The 17,889-nt window shown below is 28.1% G+C and overlaps 1 protein-coding gene across 1 annotated transcript in view; it reads right to left on the reverse strand.

Annotated features, from left to right (window-relative positions):
* Mmp2 (Matrix metalloproteinase 2) overlaps positions 1 to 17,889 on the reverse strand; it is a 109,243-nt gene that overhangs the window by 89,413 nt on the left and 1,941 nt on the right. Inside the window, exons 2-3 of the mRNA XM_074237551.1 lie at positions 11,423 to 12,331; positions 7,188 to 8,181 (exon numbers count right to left, since the gene is read on the reverse strand). Coding sequence (XP_074093652.1) covers positions 7,188 to 7,274 — 87 coding nt within the window. The 5' untranslated portion in view covers positions 7,275 to 8,181; positions 11,423 to 12,331. The remainder of the gene's footprint in view (positions 1 to 7,187; positions 8,182 to 11,422; positions 12,332 to 17,889) is intronic.

The following is a 17,889-nucleotide window of genomic DNA, read 5'->3' on the forward strand; positions in this document are numbered from 1 at the left end:
TCCATCCCTGCAATCCCTCTTAGAAGTAGAATTATTTTAAATCTGTTTTGAGATGATCTCTTCAGGACAAATAAAAGATTCCTACTAAATTTACAGCTTTTAAAAGCTATGTTTTGGAACTTAAAATTTTTTATTGTTAACACCCACCCCCGCAGTCCTTGTTGGGGGTGTTTCGTCGTAAAATCCGTTCTTAGTTGACCTCTACATGGCAAAAGTAATGTTTTCACCAAATTTCAAGTCTCTAGGTCTTATACTTCCAGAAATATCGTGCTGAGTCGATATATCTATAGAACAGCTCCTACATATATATATATATATATATATATATATATATATATATATATATATATATATATATATATATATATATATAACAATTAAAATTTTGTTTAGACAGTCCTAGTCTGGGGTGTCCGAATTATTTTTTCGGTTACTGAAAAAAGTTACACTAAATAAATAAAAAAATCACATCTTTCTCTAACAAAAATTGTGTCTTTCATCAAGCAAAAATGCTTTAAGTGATTACTGTTGCAAAATTACTGCGAATAAAACGTAATGTCATAACGTAAGCCATGAACCAGAAAGATTGTTTATTTTTATTGCTTAATACTACAGAAATAGAGAAAGGATTACAATTATGGCCATAATTGAATTTACATTTGCATTGATAGAAACGATTACATGACTATTTAAAGAAGGTCTAGCGGCGAAAATAATATTAAACAAATATTACAATATCTTATCCCACAGAGGGTTACGGGGGTGGGTATTAATTATGAAAATTTTTAATTTTCAAGCTATAGCTCCTACAAGCTTCAAATTCTGTAAGAATTTTCTGTAAGTGATGTAAAAATAATTTATGAACGAATTTTACGATATCCTACCCCAAAAGAGGATTGCGGGAGCATTAACAATGAAAAATCTTCTTTTTTCAACTAGAGCTCCTATAGACTTTAAATTTGGTAGGAATCTTCTGTAAGAGATTTAGAAATAATGTACGAACAAATTTTACGATAGCTGACCTCACAGGTGTTTGCGGGGGCGGGTGTTAACATTAAAAAATCTTAATTTCGAAATATATCTTCTAAAAACTCTAAATTTGGTAGGAATCTTTTATTTCTCATGTTGAGATCATCTCAGAATGGATTTCAATAAAGTCTCCTTCCGACCAGTGTGGCCAGAACGTGCTCTTTCCTTACCCCCACTTTGTAGGACACTCTCATCTGACTACATTGAAAGCGGTACAAAGGGGGTAAAAAAATCGCACGATCTGGCCACACTGCTTCTGACAGGGATTACGGAGGTGGGTATTGGAATTTTGAATTTCCATTTCCAAACTGTATCTTTGACAGACTCGAAATCAAGTAGAAATATTTTATTTGTCATGACGAGATAATATTGAAACGGATTTCAAAAAATTCTACTTCTGGTAGCGATTGCGGGTGTAGGTGTTAAAATTTAAAATTTTAATTTCCATGTTGTAACTTCTGCAAACTCTAAATTTGGTAGTAATTTTTGTGTATGTTGTCAAGTTCAGCTAAGAATAGATTTTCTCGAATTCTAACCCCAAGAGGGATTGCGAGGGCGTTAAAAATGAAAATCTTTCATTTCCAATCAATAGTTTCTATGGAATCGAAGTTTTGTTGGAACCTTTTGTTTATAATGTAGAAATCATCTCGAATAGGACTTTACGAAATTCCTCTCCCACATAAGAATGCGGGAGTGATAATTATCAAAATGTTCATGTTTTTCAAATACAGTTCCTTCAAATATAAAATTTGATAGAATATCAAGAAAAACAGGCAATTATAAAGGAATAGCCTCCAAGGTCAACGGGTTTGAATATTTTTCTTTCTTAGTAATTATGTTTTCTCACTACAAACATCTCTTTAGCAACGGCTAAAAAGTCATTACAAGGTTTCCAAAATTTAACATTACATATAGCTACTCAGTCAACGGACTAAGAATTTTACGTCGCCGTACATTTAATCTTTGCTTATCACATAATCAATGAAGTGTTTTTATTACGGGATCTGAGGAATGTAACAGATTAAAATGAATGCATTTTCTAAACACTTGAGATTTGGAAAATAAATTTAACTACTTATTTTATGAGAAATCGTAAAAAAACATGTGCAAATCATTTTCTATAAGTAATTGATGTCACTGAGGAAATTTTAATTAATGACAAGTTTCGTCGGACTTTAAGCTAGGCAGATTTCAACTTCACTTATGAGACCTGCAATTACTTTAGCTGAAACTTTCAATGCTCACTTCAAATTATTTTCTTCGTTATTATTCATTTCTGGAAGGAAGCCGCAGGAATGTTATAGTGACTGCACATTAAAAGTTACAAAGAATTTCAGCTGGAATAATCACATGGATATGAGATATAAGATATAGGCCAATTCGATGGAATTTGGAATCTTTGCAAATCAAGACAATACTCCAATTTAATTTCAAGTCTAGATCTAAAAATACAATTCTATAAAGTGCCCAGCGGAGAGGACGGGTAACAGCTAGTAACATATAAATTACAATTATGTTTAATGGTAAAAAGCGCAATTCCATCGCATCTGACATGGATAGGCAGATTTCTTAAATGTTAAGATTGTCAAAATGCATATGAAGAGAAAATAGAACTCGTCACAAAATATGTCATTCGAAGATAAAAGGCAAAAATTAATTTGTTGAACAATTTTTAAAATTTTCCTAGTAATTATATACATCAAAAGAATGATCAAAATGAGGCAACTAATTGCTTAAATTGAATATAATCATTCAAACTTTAAGATAAATTCAATAGATGTAAGCAATCTTTTACGGCTAAAAAATTCTATCAGTAAATTTGAGGAAATTCAAAAAGTTGAGTTTGAAAATGAAAAAAAATTTTTCAACATCTTCAACTCGTAAACTAACCGGCTCATGTTCAAACTTGATCTCAATATTGATTCATAGAATAAATTCACTTTTTTTTAATACACTTATCACAAAAATTAAGGGATATAAAAAAAATTCTAAATTTTTTGGTGATTTTTAACGAGTTGTAACTCCGCAAAAAATAATCGTACAACAAAAAAAAAAAAAAAAACAAAAGCAAATTGAAGCTCAAAGTGTCTAGTTTTCAGATATTACCATGAAAATTTTTTATCATGTTTGGGTCTGAATAAATCCTAAGAAAATAAAAAAAAAAAATTTTCCAAATTTTTTTTCGACTAAAAAAAATCTTCGGGCTTCAAAAAATTTTCTTCCATTGTTTTACTCAAAAGCTCTTCTAACAAATTTAATGCCCTTTCATTTGACGGAAACAGAAAGTCTGTACGATGATTTGCCTCGGAGTTATATTCAATCAAAGCAAAAAAAAAGTTCTTTTTAACTTTGATAATCAATAACTCTGGGAATAATGATCGTATAGGAAATCAAAGGAGGGTCTTGAAAACTACACGATATTTTCTTAAGAATTTAAAAAAATGAAAAAAAAAATTGAAATTTGTTTTGAAAAATTTAATTTTCGAAATTTTTTTTTCGAATTTTTCGAATTACATATATATATGGGTATATATAACAATGGTTATCTTGAAATCCACTATTCAAATTTAAATGAATACCGATAAACTATTATATAAAGTTCTAAAAAGTTTTTATAAAAAAGCACATGATAATTTTTTACGAACATTAAGAGTCTGGTTCGTAGAAGAGGTTCTTATTGAATGAAACACGAGTGGACGCTTGATGAATGAATTTCTTTAGTGACGATATTTGTATGAAAAAAAAAAAAAAAAAATAAAGTATAAGTATATACTTGATCGTTATACAAGAGAAGAGCCAATCATAGTTCATATCCCTTTAATCGTTTTACGTTTCCGGCGACAAGTCAGCATATTAGTTTGCTTGGTCAAATCATTAAACTAAACGTTTATTTACTAAACCAACGCTTCAAGCTTTCGTAAATCTACATTTACATTCTTTGCTACTCTTATTTGTTTATAATTCATACATTTTTTTCACTCAATGCCTAGACGACTAGAAGTAGTCTTTATAATTTTTTCTAACGCAAGAATTTCTGAGTTTCGGTAATAAACCGAAATTATTGCATCGCCAATGACTCAAAATAAATTTACATAAGTTCTCATCGTATTTGTAAAATATCATTCATGCTTTCAGATAAGCTTATGTTAGATTGACACACGAGTTGTTATTTGAAAATTTTTTTGTTTAAAATCACACACACACACACACACACACACACACACACACACAAAGTGACGTCCTTGAAGGATTAATCAAAACTGTTTCCTATAACCTTAGACTATGGAGTTTTGATAAAAACTCGAGTTTCGAAAACCGTGGTGAAACCAATAACTTCCCGATTTTTTGAAAATCATTCATTTTTTACTCGATGGCCCGTTGCGCAAAACGAAGTTGCCACTTTCTGCCTTCATCGAACAAAAAAATAGCATACACTCCTTGGGAAGTAAATAAGAAAGCACTTTTAGTGCTTAGCTTTGAAAACTCACCCTTCACTGCAGCACCCTGTCAATGACCGTTAAGTGAAGTTAAAATTAAAGAAATAATACCTACGGTATCATTACTAATTTTGCGTTTTAATTTTACTCACATAAGCTCACGATATGGTATGATTCACGCTTTCTCTAATAATCACACACAGAGACTTTTTTAGACGCTAAAACGATTAAGTCGTACACCTGAAATTGATTCATATTTCTTTCGCTTAACAAGGTTATTATAACTTTTAATTAGTATACAATTATTGATTATATATATATTTTTTTTAATTTTTTTATATGGTCCATGCAAAAAACTGTATAAAATATTGCAGCTCTGTATGTTGTTGTTTTAAAATGTAACTTTTTTTTTGACTGGTAGTTATATTAAATTCTTTATTTTTAGATTAGTCATATTATTCATTTTTTAATAAATATATATTTATTTAATGAATGAACTCATAACTGAGATTATAAGTTCATAACTAAGAACACATAACTGAAATTATACTTTTTTGTATAGATACCCAATCGCTTAATATTATGATGAGTTGTTTCTCCTAATTCACCTGTCAAAAAGTCAATAGAATTTGATTCACACAAACATAAATTCTATTCTATCTTATTGAAATTTAAACATAATTCTGGTGAGTAATGTGTCTAAAGATAATAATAGTATCTATTACTATATTTCTAAACAGTCATCACTATATTTCAATCCTTTATTATTTAAACGAACAGAAATTGATCTAACAATCGATTTCTTCAATTGATATTTGACCGAAGATTATGTTAAATTTGAAATAATGTAAAAAAGTTTTCACTGAAAAACGTTTATAGACATAAATTTCAATTTAAGTTACATAAGTATTACTTAAGGGTAATAAACATGAGTGCCTAAAGCGAAAAAATTTCGATTTTCTAAGCTTTTTTTTACTTAAATTTATAAATAATTTTTATAACTAAACTTATAAAGGAAAAGATTATACCTATTGTATATTAGGAAATGGTCGAAGATGATTCATAATTTAATTAAATCGATGACTGTAGAGATAAGTAAGGTCAACAGACCGAGGGTTTTTGTTGCGTGACCTCAAGATGTGTAATCTTTAACAGCATATTAGCCTTTGTCAATGAAAATAATCGATAACCTTTCAACAAATAAATATAACAATCGTATTAACGAACAAAAATAATGAAAATAATATATTTAAATTAATTTATAAATGCCGAGTAAAGAAGTTTTTTGTAGCTATGATTATTGATTTAAGAATATTTCTGAGTGAAAATTGGTGTAAAAATAATAATAACATTTCTTAGATAACAGTAAAATCAACACTATACATCGTTCTAGTGTAAAGACGAGTGATATTTCTTTAGATCAAAAGCAGAACTCTTTAATTTTTTTTTTTGTTTTAGGATTTATTTTTTTATTTTGTATTGGATCCTATTCCTACTTGTCCACTTTCGAGGATATTCAATGTCTTGAAGAGTCTAAAAACGGAGGTAAAAACATGAATTCTCTGGTCAAGAAAATATTACCGATAAAGTAAAAAAAAAGATCAATATGAAAAGGATAAATCTCAGGTAAGTTCAACAGTTTATCTAGGTAAAAATAAATTGAGATAAAAACCGAGGTGAATAAATTTTTTTAGTTAAGTTTTCAAATGATTTCCTCAAACTTTTTTATCGTGAATTTATTCAACTCCTTACAATATTATTAAATACTTCTTCATTTTTGTAAGAATTTCATTTCAATTTGAACAACGAATTAGCCGTTCACCCACTTTAAAGCGGAGTTTTATCAGTTTTCTTTATTCTTACTTATATTTGCTTGAGGAATGAAGTTCAATGACATTCATCTTATAAATTTATTTTTAACATGCTTTTATAATTAGATAAATTTCACAACAAGAAATTGTAAAACATATTCTGTAAAATTCTAGAATATACATCTAATTTTTTTAAATTAATTGAAAGACTTTGTGTTTGGGAATAATGTTATTTTGCGATATAATTTAACAAAATAAAACAGACTGAGATAAAAATTTCCTAAAATTACCATGTAAGACCGGCTATAATAGATAAATCTCTAAAAAAATTTACCTAAAATGGATAATGTACGTGATTTATTCTCGTGATTTTATTATCAAATAACTTTTTATTAGAAAATAAGAGTTTTTCTTCCTATAAATCACGCTGTAATTGACTTTTATTTTTTTTTCTTCAACATTTTTTGCTAGTTTCATAGAAATAGCTGACTCTTAATATCTCAGCAACCAATTATCGCACAAAAAATTAAAGTGTGGTTTCTGAAATAAATTCTTTACAAGAAACTACTGTGGTTTTACAAGAAAAAAAATTTTTTCATCCCGTGTATGAATATTGGCAATTTAGTCTTTCGGTATTATGTTACAATAGTAATATTTTCAAGTGATTCTTATACTGTTAAAAATATTATTTTTTTTATCTTTTGTAACATTGAAATCTACTCTTTTGTATCAAATGAAGCTGAGTGGTACTTTTTTCATTTAATGACAGTTTTTCTTGATAATAATTTGAGCACATAATCAAGAAACTTTTCATTAAAAAAAACTTTGGTGATTGGTATGATCAGTACTTTCCCCACGTACTAAATGTCATAAGTAATTTAATATTAAAAAAAAACATGAAAAAACTTACCACTTTATCGTCAGCGAACATGGGAGTATGTAACTTAGCAGCCAAGACGTTGGTTACAAGAGAAAAAAGCGTAATATAGAGCATCATCTTCAGTGTTGCTTCTCGATTAAAACTTGCTCACTAATTGAGTATAAAGTAAATGAAATAACTTAACACACTATTTTATAAATCAATAAGAATATTTGTATTTATATGTATATATATAAATAATATTCTAATAAAACTTCACTCGACACTTTCTCACACATGAACTTGCAGCAATAATGATAATACATACACAGTTGTTGTTACACGCCCAGTTTGTGTCAATAAAATTGACAGTATCACTTTTTATTAGAAAATTTATATTTTTTTCACCTTTAAAAAAATTATTTGTTTATTAATTAAAAATCATTTATGAAGTCACGTTGGTATCGAATAATCCATTAAAGGTACTGATGATGGCTATTAATATTGGCAGTAAATCATTAATTAATTTTAAGATGTATAAAAAACTCGTTACAGTAATATATCATTTACGATAAGAAGATGTAGATTATTTATTGTAGGTGTTTTATTAGAACAAAGACTTTATTGACACTGTCTCTGTATCTATATCATTTTCTTTTAAAGAAAAAAGTTTAACCTATTCAGAATTAGAAAATCACAAGATGATGAGGAAAAACGTCATTTCAACATGAACAAGTTTCAATGCATATGTGCTTAAAAATTTATGAATATGTCCTCCAGCATACACACATATATATATATATATATATATATATATATATATATATATATATGTATCCACTAGCTACATCGCAAGAACGTGACGTTATAATTTGCTTTAATGTAAAGACTATGTATGACTTTAGACGGTTCTTTTGTACTTCTTCCTTCCTTTCGCGTATCTTTGAGTCAATTAAAAGGAATATTTGTGGTGGCTATCTTCCTGTCTCGTTTTATATTTTTGACGTTACAGGCTTTCCCAAGGCGAGGCTGTCCATCCGCCGATCTGAAAATTTAATATGACATCAACAATTTGATAGGTAAATATTATATTTTATTGATAGTTTACACCGATATTTAAAATCAAATAAATTCTATTTTTGCACTTATTGAGTTATTTACTCAACAAATGAATTTATTAATAGTTACTAATTAGTAACTATTATATAAATTATTAATAGTTACTAATTAGTTTTTTATACGATAAGAAATACATAAACTATTGATAGATTATTATTATTATACAGTGGAGTCGCGTTATGAGCCCTCTTAGTGTCTCTCTCTTATTAAGGCAAGTCTGGTTAAAAGAAGAAGACAACTAGCCGGGCTCATAACGCGACTCGACTGTACATTAAATACGACAATAAACTTCATACGACTTATCGCTTTCCCATCCCGATACTAAATGTTTAATAAAAGTCATTAAAAATAATAAGTTATTACTTTTTTATTTCTCGAATAAAATACTCATTTGTGGTAGATATTATCATATAGGGGAAGTGGAGACAAAACGGGGTAGAGGTGGCAAAATGGGGTATCCCAAAAATTTCGTAAAGAATTTTTTTTTCTCTCAAAAACTCTAACAGTGTTCAAAAATATATTTTTAAATCGTTTTCCGCAATTTAAGATAAAAAAAAATTTTTTTTTGGTTAAAATAAAAAACTAAAAAATTTTTTTTTTTTCCTACAATTTTTTTACAGTAATTTTTATCGGCATCATGAATTGCAATAAATTTTTTACCGCATCTGAGGCTTTTGTTTTAAAATTATTACATTATCGCTATGAAAATCAATGACAAAAAAAAGTTAGAAAATTATTGGTTTCACACCAGTTTTCAAAAATCAAGTTCTTATCAGATTTCCACATTTTTTAATCCTGGGAAGTAGTTTTGAATATTTCGACGAGAATGTGGCCTCGCACGCCTCTGTGTGTGTGTGTGTGTGTGTGTGTGTGTGTGTGTGTGTGTGTGTGTGTGTGTGTGTGTGTGTGTGTGTGTGTGTGTGTGTGTGTTTGTGTGTTTGTGTGTGTGTGTGTGTGTGTGTGTGTGTGTGTGTGTGTGTGTGTGTGTGTGTGTGTGTGTGTGTGTGTGTGTGTGTCTTTTAACTTCTAAACAACTTGACCAATTTGTACACTGATAGAAAAACAATCTTGATTTAAGAAATTTTTTTTCTTCAAAATTTGAACTCTTGAAACTAGATATAGATATATTTCTTTCAAGAATTTTTGTTTCTTGGTTCAAGATAGGCGATAACATTGATTCAAGATGTTACCGACTTGTGTTAAGAATGGCTTTTTTTTTTGAGTCATTAATTTACTTATTTCCAAGAAATAATTTTTTTTCGGTATAACAATTAGACTATTTAGTTTTTGAAATATACTTTGATGAATTATTTTAAATTTTTTAAACGATAATGTTATTTTGGTTGAAAAACTAAATGTATCGATTGAAGATAATATAGCTCTTAAGCCAAGAAAATCTAAATCAAGACAAGAAATTCTTAAAGCAAAATAATCATTTGTCTTCCAAAATAAATTCTTAGATCAAGAAAATATCTCTTGAGTCAACATAAATTTTCTATCAGTGTAGGATATTACTATAATTCAATAGGGTTCAGCGAAACTTAGACTTCTTCATAAATTTGAACTAATTTAACCAGATAAATTTTGAAAAATCTCAAAAATAGAACTGAAAATAAAATATTTTTTTTGGAATAACTTTTAAACAGATGTAACGATCAATTCCAAAATATAATCAGCTTTTAAACTTAAAAAATGACGTTGACTGCTGCAAACCGCATCAAAGTCGGTTGATACGTTAAAAAGAAATCGTAAACGAAAAATTTCTAAAAAGTGTTTTTTTCGAATAACTTCAAAATATCTTCTCGGATCGTTTTTGATATCACAAGTTAACTATTAGTGTTTAAAAAACTGCGTTGGAGGCCGCCAATTTCGTCAAAATCAGTCGATGCGTTTGTGAGATATTTGATTCTAAGAAATTCAAAAAATTGTTTTTTTTCTTTTTTAACATAACTTCAAAATTTTGATGACTTAAAAAAACTTGAAAAAAATTATATTGACGCCCAATAAACATGCTTTCAGACCCACAAGATAATTTATCTTAGAAAATTTTTTCCGAATCTTAAAACCAAGAAAGAGAGTGCAAAAAAATTATTAACCTTTTCTTTTGTGCTATTCCCCTAGAATTGTGTGAGAACTAATCTATAATTCTAAAAAATTTTTGATCGAAAGAACCAAAAACTAAAATCTTGTCAAAAGTACTTTTTTTAAAAAAAAAAAGTACTAATTTTCATTCAAGCGAAACCCGTCAAAAACTGCTGAAATATTTTTTAATTTCTTTTGCTGCCTCTTTTCTAGAAGTTTATTGCTTCAATTGACAATTTTTCTTCTTAAGGTAATTTTGTTCATCTGTCTCGGTTTTTCCGTAGTCTTGTCAATAAGAAAATGTTTTTTTAATGATTTCTCATTTTCGAAAGAAAATTTTTTTTTTACTTTTTTACGGGATACCCCAATTTGCCCCCAAAAAATCGAAAAAATTCTTTGGTGGTAATTAAATATTTGTTATTTACTTTACAAACAACTAAAAAAAATCAGATTTAGCGTATTTTAGTCCCAAAATACTTAGTATTTTCTTAAGTACCGCGTTTGCCCCCTCCTCTCCCCAATATATGATGTATTGACGTTATTAAATTTTTAATAACGAGTTCACGTATATATAATTTTAAAATATATACTGTAGAATTCCCATAAGTTCAAAAGTGTGGGACCGAGGGTTCTCAGACCAAAAATTTACAGAGTATATGCTACAAACGAGTAAAATAGCTTTCTCTCTCTCTCTCTCTAAATCGGATTTATGGGGTTCGAATTTATCGGAGCTCTAATGTATGTATATATATATATATATATATATATATATATATATATATATATATATATATATATATATATATATATATATATATATTCAACTTCCTTTCTTCCAACTAATTATCAATAGCATCCAAGATAAGAACCATAATAATTATTACAAAAAATGTAGTATATCACCAGTGCTTGACCCTTTTTTTTTCTGTGATAACAAACTTTACACTCTACATTTCTCTATATGATAAAAATTTAGCAGTATAAATCAATATATTTAAAGACTAAGGAAACATAAGTAGAAATAATAATAATAATAAGAAGAAGAAGAAGACGAAAAGTATATATTTAAAAAGAAAAAAACTCACTATTTAAATCGGCGAACGGTAAAGCCTCCAGGCACTCATTCGCACCAACTAACTTTGTCCTGGCTGTTGAATGATCAGCATAATGTAAAAGATGTGAGAGAGAAGATATAATAAATTGATATAACGCGAGTCATTCAAAAATCCACCTCAATTGACCGGAAGTGCACCAAAGAATCTCGAGAACGCTTCTCTCTGGCATTCTTGTTATAATCGTTCGTTAGGACGTCTTTTTCTTTGTTTTAGTTTTCTTACTCATTACTCGTTTTATTTTACATCTTTCTTCATATATTATCTTTTCAGCGTATGTGTCTTTTTTTTCTTCTTAGCAGATTAGTCACACTTTTAATCGAGTGTCCGTTTAAATGCGGTACATCGAGATGTCTGATCAATTAAATTTAATTTATCTATCACAGACGTCAAAAGTCACCATTATGAACAAACAAAAACCAACTGAATGTTATATCTAAGCTTTAATGTACAAAAAAGTAGAAAAATTTTTCTATACTGATTCTAAAAACGTATCTATACGAATATCCAGGAGTAATTTTTTTTCCTTTTTTAAAATATTAAATTGCAGTTTTGATTCACTTATAGAACCTTATGACTTGAGCAAAGTTTCCTACTAAACAAATTTCTTCTCAACATACTTTAATGGTGATCATTAAAATCAACTCATACTCTGCACATTATATTTCTTGATTTTTTTACTACCTTTTTTTTAATTCTTTTTATTTCGTCCGACTGAAGTAATGACCATTTTTCGAATTTAAAATTTAATTTTTTAGTTTACTGCTTGCTACTCTGATTGATTGTTCCGGTTCTCTAAAAAGCATCTTGATCCTTTTCGAAGACTTATTTCGTTCCGCAGGGTCTCGTACTTCCAAGAAACGTGTCTGCTTCCTACGTATTCTGCGAACAAAGAATACTTAATAAAATATTTATATAAATATCTATTCTTATTTAAATTTTTTTTTGTTTTAGTTTGCATGTGGTCACTGATTGCAGCGACCCTGAGAAGAATTTTCCCCTCTACCCCTTTAATGTATATATTCTGTTCTTTTTTTTTTTTTTTTTTTTTTTTTTCGTATCTAAACTCACAAATATATAAAATACTTTGTGTGTTCATTTGTTCTTTACTTTATTCATGACTTATACGATTTATGATTCATAATAGTAATAATAAGTTTTTTATGACTAGTTTTCTTTTTGAAATGAATAGAGTTTGTCCTACGATTGATTTGTTATGACACGATTTCAGACGCAATATTAGATGCATATAAGTATACATAAACCGCAATTGTTTATTTTGTGGTTCTTTGTACAGAGACCTCACATCCTTACTGCCACACCTATGAATTTCCCACGTCAATTTATTTGATAGCTAACATTAAGTTGATTGTCGATTACCTAATCATGATTTTTTCATACCTGGAATTGTTTACTGTCATTCTCTTAAAATGAATCAGTGGAATTTCACTGTTTCAAAGCTATAAGTATACCAAGTGGTATACTTATAGCTGTGAAATAGTGAATATACCACTAATTTCCTGTGATTTTCACTGTTTCAGATTTAGGGAGCACAATCTTAAAAAATTACTATTGTCAACATCGACAGTGTTACTCAATAGATTATAGCCGATTATTACTGCCGTACACTAAAAAATTTCCCTAGTAATTGCGGAGTGATTTGAGAGTGAATGTGAAGTGGATGATTTTGAATTGATTTACCCCCTACGAAGGTGAAATCCGAACAAAAACAGTTTCACTGTAAAAAAAATCGTGCCAAGTCCACGTTCATAAGACTATTAAGAAAAAAAAATTTTATTTCTTTACAAAAAGATATAAAATAAAAAATTAAAAAATCCAAGTAACCGATATGATTGTATATGATTTTCGAAAATTAAAAAAAAATTTTTGTAAATTTAAAAATTAAAAGAAACAATTTTGGAACGTATTTAGTGTGCATAGTTACGAAATATTTCACTTTTTATGAAATTCCTAAATTGTATCTACTAGGACACTTAAAAAAAATTGAAGTACACAATAACGCACACCAAGTACGTTCCAAAATTGTTTCTTTTAATTTTTAAATTTACAAAAATTTTTTTTTAATTTTCGAAAATCATATACAATCATATCGGTTACTTGGATTTTTTAATTTTTTATTTTATATCTTTTTGTAAAGAAATAAAATTTTTTTTTCTTAATAGTCTTATGAACGTGGACTTGGCACGATTTTTTTACAGTGAAACTGTTTTTGTTCAGATTTCAGTTTTTTTTGTAATGATAATAAAAATTGACAATTTTAATTTAATACATTTCCGGTGGCAAACTATCCCCTTTAAGCTATAGTTCATGTAAAAGTTATTCTTGCCCCGCCTGGCGTGTGTAATTGCAAGCTGTCAAATATCTTTTTTTCACTGTAATTTCCCATCTATTATAAGATTAGCATGCATCGTTATATTATTTAGTCTCTGGCCGTCCGCTTTTTACATAAGAAAAAAGTTAAAATCTAAAAATCTGGGTCGCTATAGTTTGTGCTGATTATTTTTAATAATTTTAAATAGAAATTATAAAGATAATTGATAATAATCAAGTAATACGCGTAATAAAAAGCATGAACTACTATTATAAAATATCATATAAAAAAAAAAATCAAATTAAATTTGAAAAAAAACTTGTAACCTCAAAAAACGATTCTGCTTACGGTATATGCACACTCGGTAGTTTGGCTTGAGAACGGAACTTGGCGCCAGATTCTACCGAATCTGTTGATTCGCTCCGAGAGGAATTTAAATTATATTATTAATAGACTTCACTCCCCGGAGTAAATTTTTTATTTCTTTTTTTAAATAAAAATAAAAAAAAATTTTGACTCCATAAAAATTATAAAATGCGTAATTAGAGATTTTAAAAATTATAATTAATAAATCATTCTTTCATTTCTGTCAAAATTCGAATTTTAAAAATGTTCTTACTGATCAAAACAAAATTTTTTTCAAAAATCGTTTTTTTCTAATTTAATTTTTTTTTTTTGTGAATTCGGTTCATTAAACAAAAATTTTTTTTAAGTGATAGAAAAAATTTCTTTCTGGAAATTAAGTCTATGTTTAATTTTTAATTTTTTGAATTTCCGATTTTTTTCAGTAAAAAATTGTAAAAATCAGTACGACGTCAACAAATATGTACTCGAACATGTTTTAATTTGTTAATGACACTATTGCTGTAAGATAGGTTTGAGAAGTAATTATATTAAAATAAATAAATATTTCGTAAATATATATCTATATGTATAATATGGTGTCCGTTATTTCCCAAGTTGACTTTTTTTTGCTATCGCCCCCTGGATTTTTAGTTCTTGACCTAAATAGAAATATCTTACACAAATAAGCTCTTAATTACCAAATTAAACCGTGCCGAAATTGAGTTACATTTCCCTCTTAAATAACATGGGAATTTTGCAATAATTTTTTTTTCTTCAAAAAAATTGTCACTACGACTATGATCGATACATATTCTGATGGGAAATTGAATGCTCTACAAAAAAAATTATCTTATAATTTTTTGATAAAATCTTTCCTTTAGAAGTTATTCTTGGTTTAAGTTGTGTTTATAGTTATTATCATAGTTTTTCAGTCTTGCCATAAAATTTCATGTCTTATAATCATTTATTTCATCAATAAATGTTCCAAAAATTTCATTAAAATGATGAATAATTACCGTAACGTTAACAATACGGTGTATTGAATACATTTTTAAGAATATTGCCGCTTATTTGTATTTTTTCTATCTCTTGTCACATTTATTTGTTAAAGCAATTTTTAGTCACAGTATGAAAAGTATTTTTGTTTTCATGAAAAATTCTCGTTCAATATTGTTTTTGTTCTTTTTTATGAGTTAAAATGTTGATGCATTCTCGAGTTTATCGAAGCGTTCTTTCGGCGACATCGTTGACAATTATAGATTATTAACAATGTCTAATCCTCCCAAACAATCATTATTGGTGGTCCATGTCTCAAAGTTATGCTCTAGCAATTCTTTATTTATGTTGAAACGAACAAAAAATTTGATCGAATTTGAATTAATAAAAATTAATTTATTTAATAAAAAAATCAATATCTTTTTTTTTTTGTAAATTGATAATTTCATTATCTGAATTAACTATATAGCATTCAGGGGGAATCAAAATCGAAATTTTCATCACATTTTAATGCTTTAAAGTAGTTAGATCCTGCAAGGCATATTTGAAATTCACTCCTGATTTTTTACAGTGTATTTAGTGTCAATGTATAGTATATTTGTACAATATACTAGTGCCATTAAATTAATTTAAGAAAACGAATTTAAATGTTCTAAAAAAAAAACTTGTAATTGAAAATAAAATTTAAATTGAAATGCGTAGTATTTATAGTTTCAAGTAATACAATTCAATGCTGAATAACAGTTAATAACAGTTTAAAATACAGCAAAATTGATTATTTCTCTAAAAAAGTAACTTTAAGCTGAAACCCTGATTCTATTTTCCGAAACACAGTGAAACCATTGTTTAATATGGAGACGGGATGATGGCTAAGTTTGGAAGTATTCTACCCATGTGAGTTGAAAATTTCAAAAGAAGCGTTTCGTATTTTAAAATACCGATTAAAAAGATACACTTCACTAAAAGTAAAATTTATAAACCATTCAAATCGATTTAACGATTTTTGTTAAGTTGAATCAATCAAAAAAGTTTTTGAAACAAGATATTTTTCGTGGTTTAAGGAAATTTTACTTGATTTAAGTATTCTTCGTCTTAATTCAAAACAATAGTGATAAAACTTTAAAATGACTTTCTTCGTTCAAAAGTTTTGTTTTTGAACCAAATCAATTATTTTGTCCTATCTAATCATAATCAAACAATAAACCGCGAAATTTTATCTTCATTAAACCAATTATTAATTGACGCATTTATTTTGTAGAGTTTTAATATAAATTTTTTATTCTTTATTATTTATAAGTTTACTCTTTAATCTTTGCTTACACTTTGTTGAGTAAAAAAAATCATATAAAATAGTTGGGGTTACCTCAGTCCTTAACTCTTTGTTGTGACGGAGTTTAAAGCAAGATAATCAAAACATTAATAATTATAAATAAATTCCCAATTATTTTTAAACCAGTCAAAATTATGTATGTAACCAAAAACGAGTTTGATTTTAAGAATTAATAATCGGTTTATGTAATGTCTATACTCTTACGCTATAGAATGAGCAAATGTAAACAGTTCTGTAAGTTTGATCGAAAATCAAAATAGGATCAACTTCTTCTGTGAGATGAAAAATATAAAGAATATGACCATGTTAACTACATAAATAAATGGGAATGCGTTACTGATGACACGTTACTTGTTTCTTGTAAAGGCCGTCTGTCAAGGCCTCTAGAACTCGTTTTGCACGCTCTTTCCCTAAATGGTTTATTTATTCGCATCTCCAAATGCCTGGAGCAATTAAGCGGTCAATGAATGAGCATAAGAACACTGAAGAGTTTAATCGAAGATGTTTAGATTTATCTAAACTTGCTCAAGAATATGTAACCTTTTTCGCTAATAACCTATCAATAATGAACCTTAATATTTCCTATTGTAGAATTATTGTTATCAAATATATATTAGTGGCTTGCGTTATTCAATGCAGTTTTTAAGCATTACAAATTTAATTGAATCCCAAAAATTCACCAAACTAGTAATTCGAAAGTTACTTAAATGATTATTTTATAAAAACTTATTAGTTCCCGACATTATTCTAACAAATCGTTCAATTTTAATCTTAATTGCAGCATTTCACACCATTTTTTCGGGAATACAGCTGTTCAAATCTTAACTTCGATCGGGACAGTCATTTGAAAATTTTTCAAAAAAAGTATTTTGTCAAAAACATTATTTTAAATAATTTCTCTAAATCCACTGAACTAAATTAATTCAAATTTTCAGAAAACCTCAGTTTATTAAAACCCTTTCAAACGCCTTCAACCAAATTGCGATCGTTCATAAGTTATAATATGTTAACACACATACGCATACACATACAACACACACACACACACACACACACACACACACACACACACACACACACACACACACACACACACACACACACACACACACACACACACACACACACACACACACACACACACACACACACACACACACACACACACACACACACACACACACACACACACACACACACACACACACACACACACACACACACACACACACACACACACACAAGCGTAAAACACATAGTGGAAAGAAAAAGAAATAGTCAGAATAGCTTTCTAGACTCTCAAAGCGTTGAGATCTAAAGAAAGCACCAGTATTAAAACTTTAAAACAATAAAACACAAAATAATAACTTCAATTATCTTAGTGGGAAGATAAAAATATATATTATATATTATAACTGACATGACTTTATGAATGAA

Source organism: Cotesia typhae, unplaced genomic scaffold (genome assembly GCF_013202065.1).
Source record: "Cotesia typhae breed Kobodo isofemale line unplaced genomic scaffold, CoteBio_Ctyphae contig_22, whole genome shotgun sequence".
NCBI classification, from domain to species: Eukaryota; Metazoa; Arthropoda; class Insecta; order Hymenoptera; family Braconidae; genus Cotesia; species Cotesia typhae.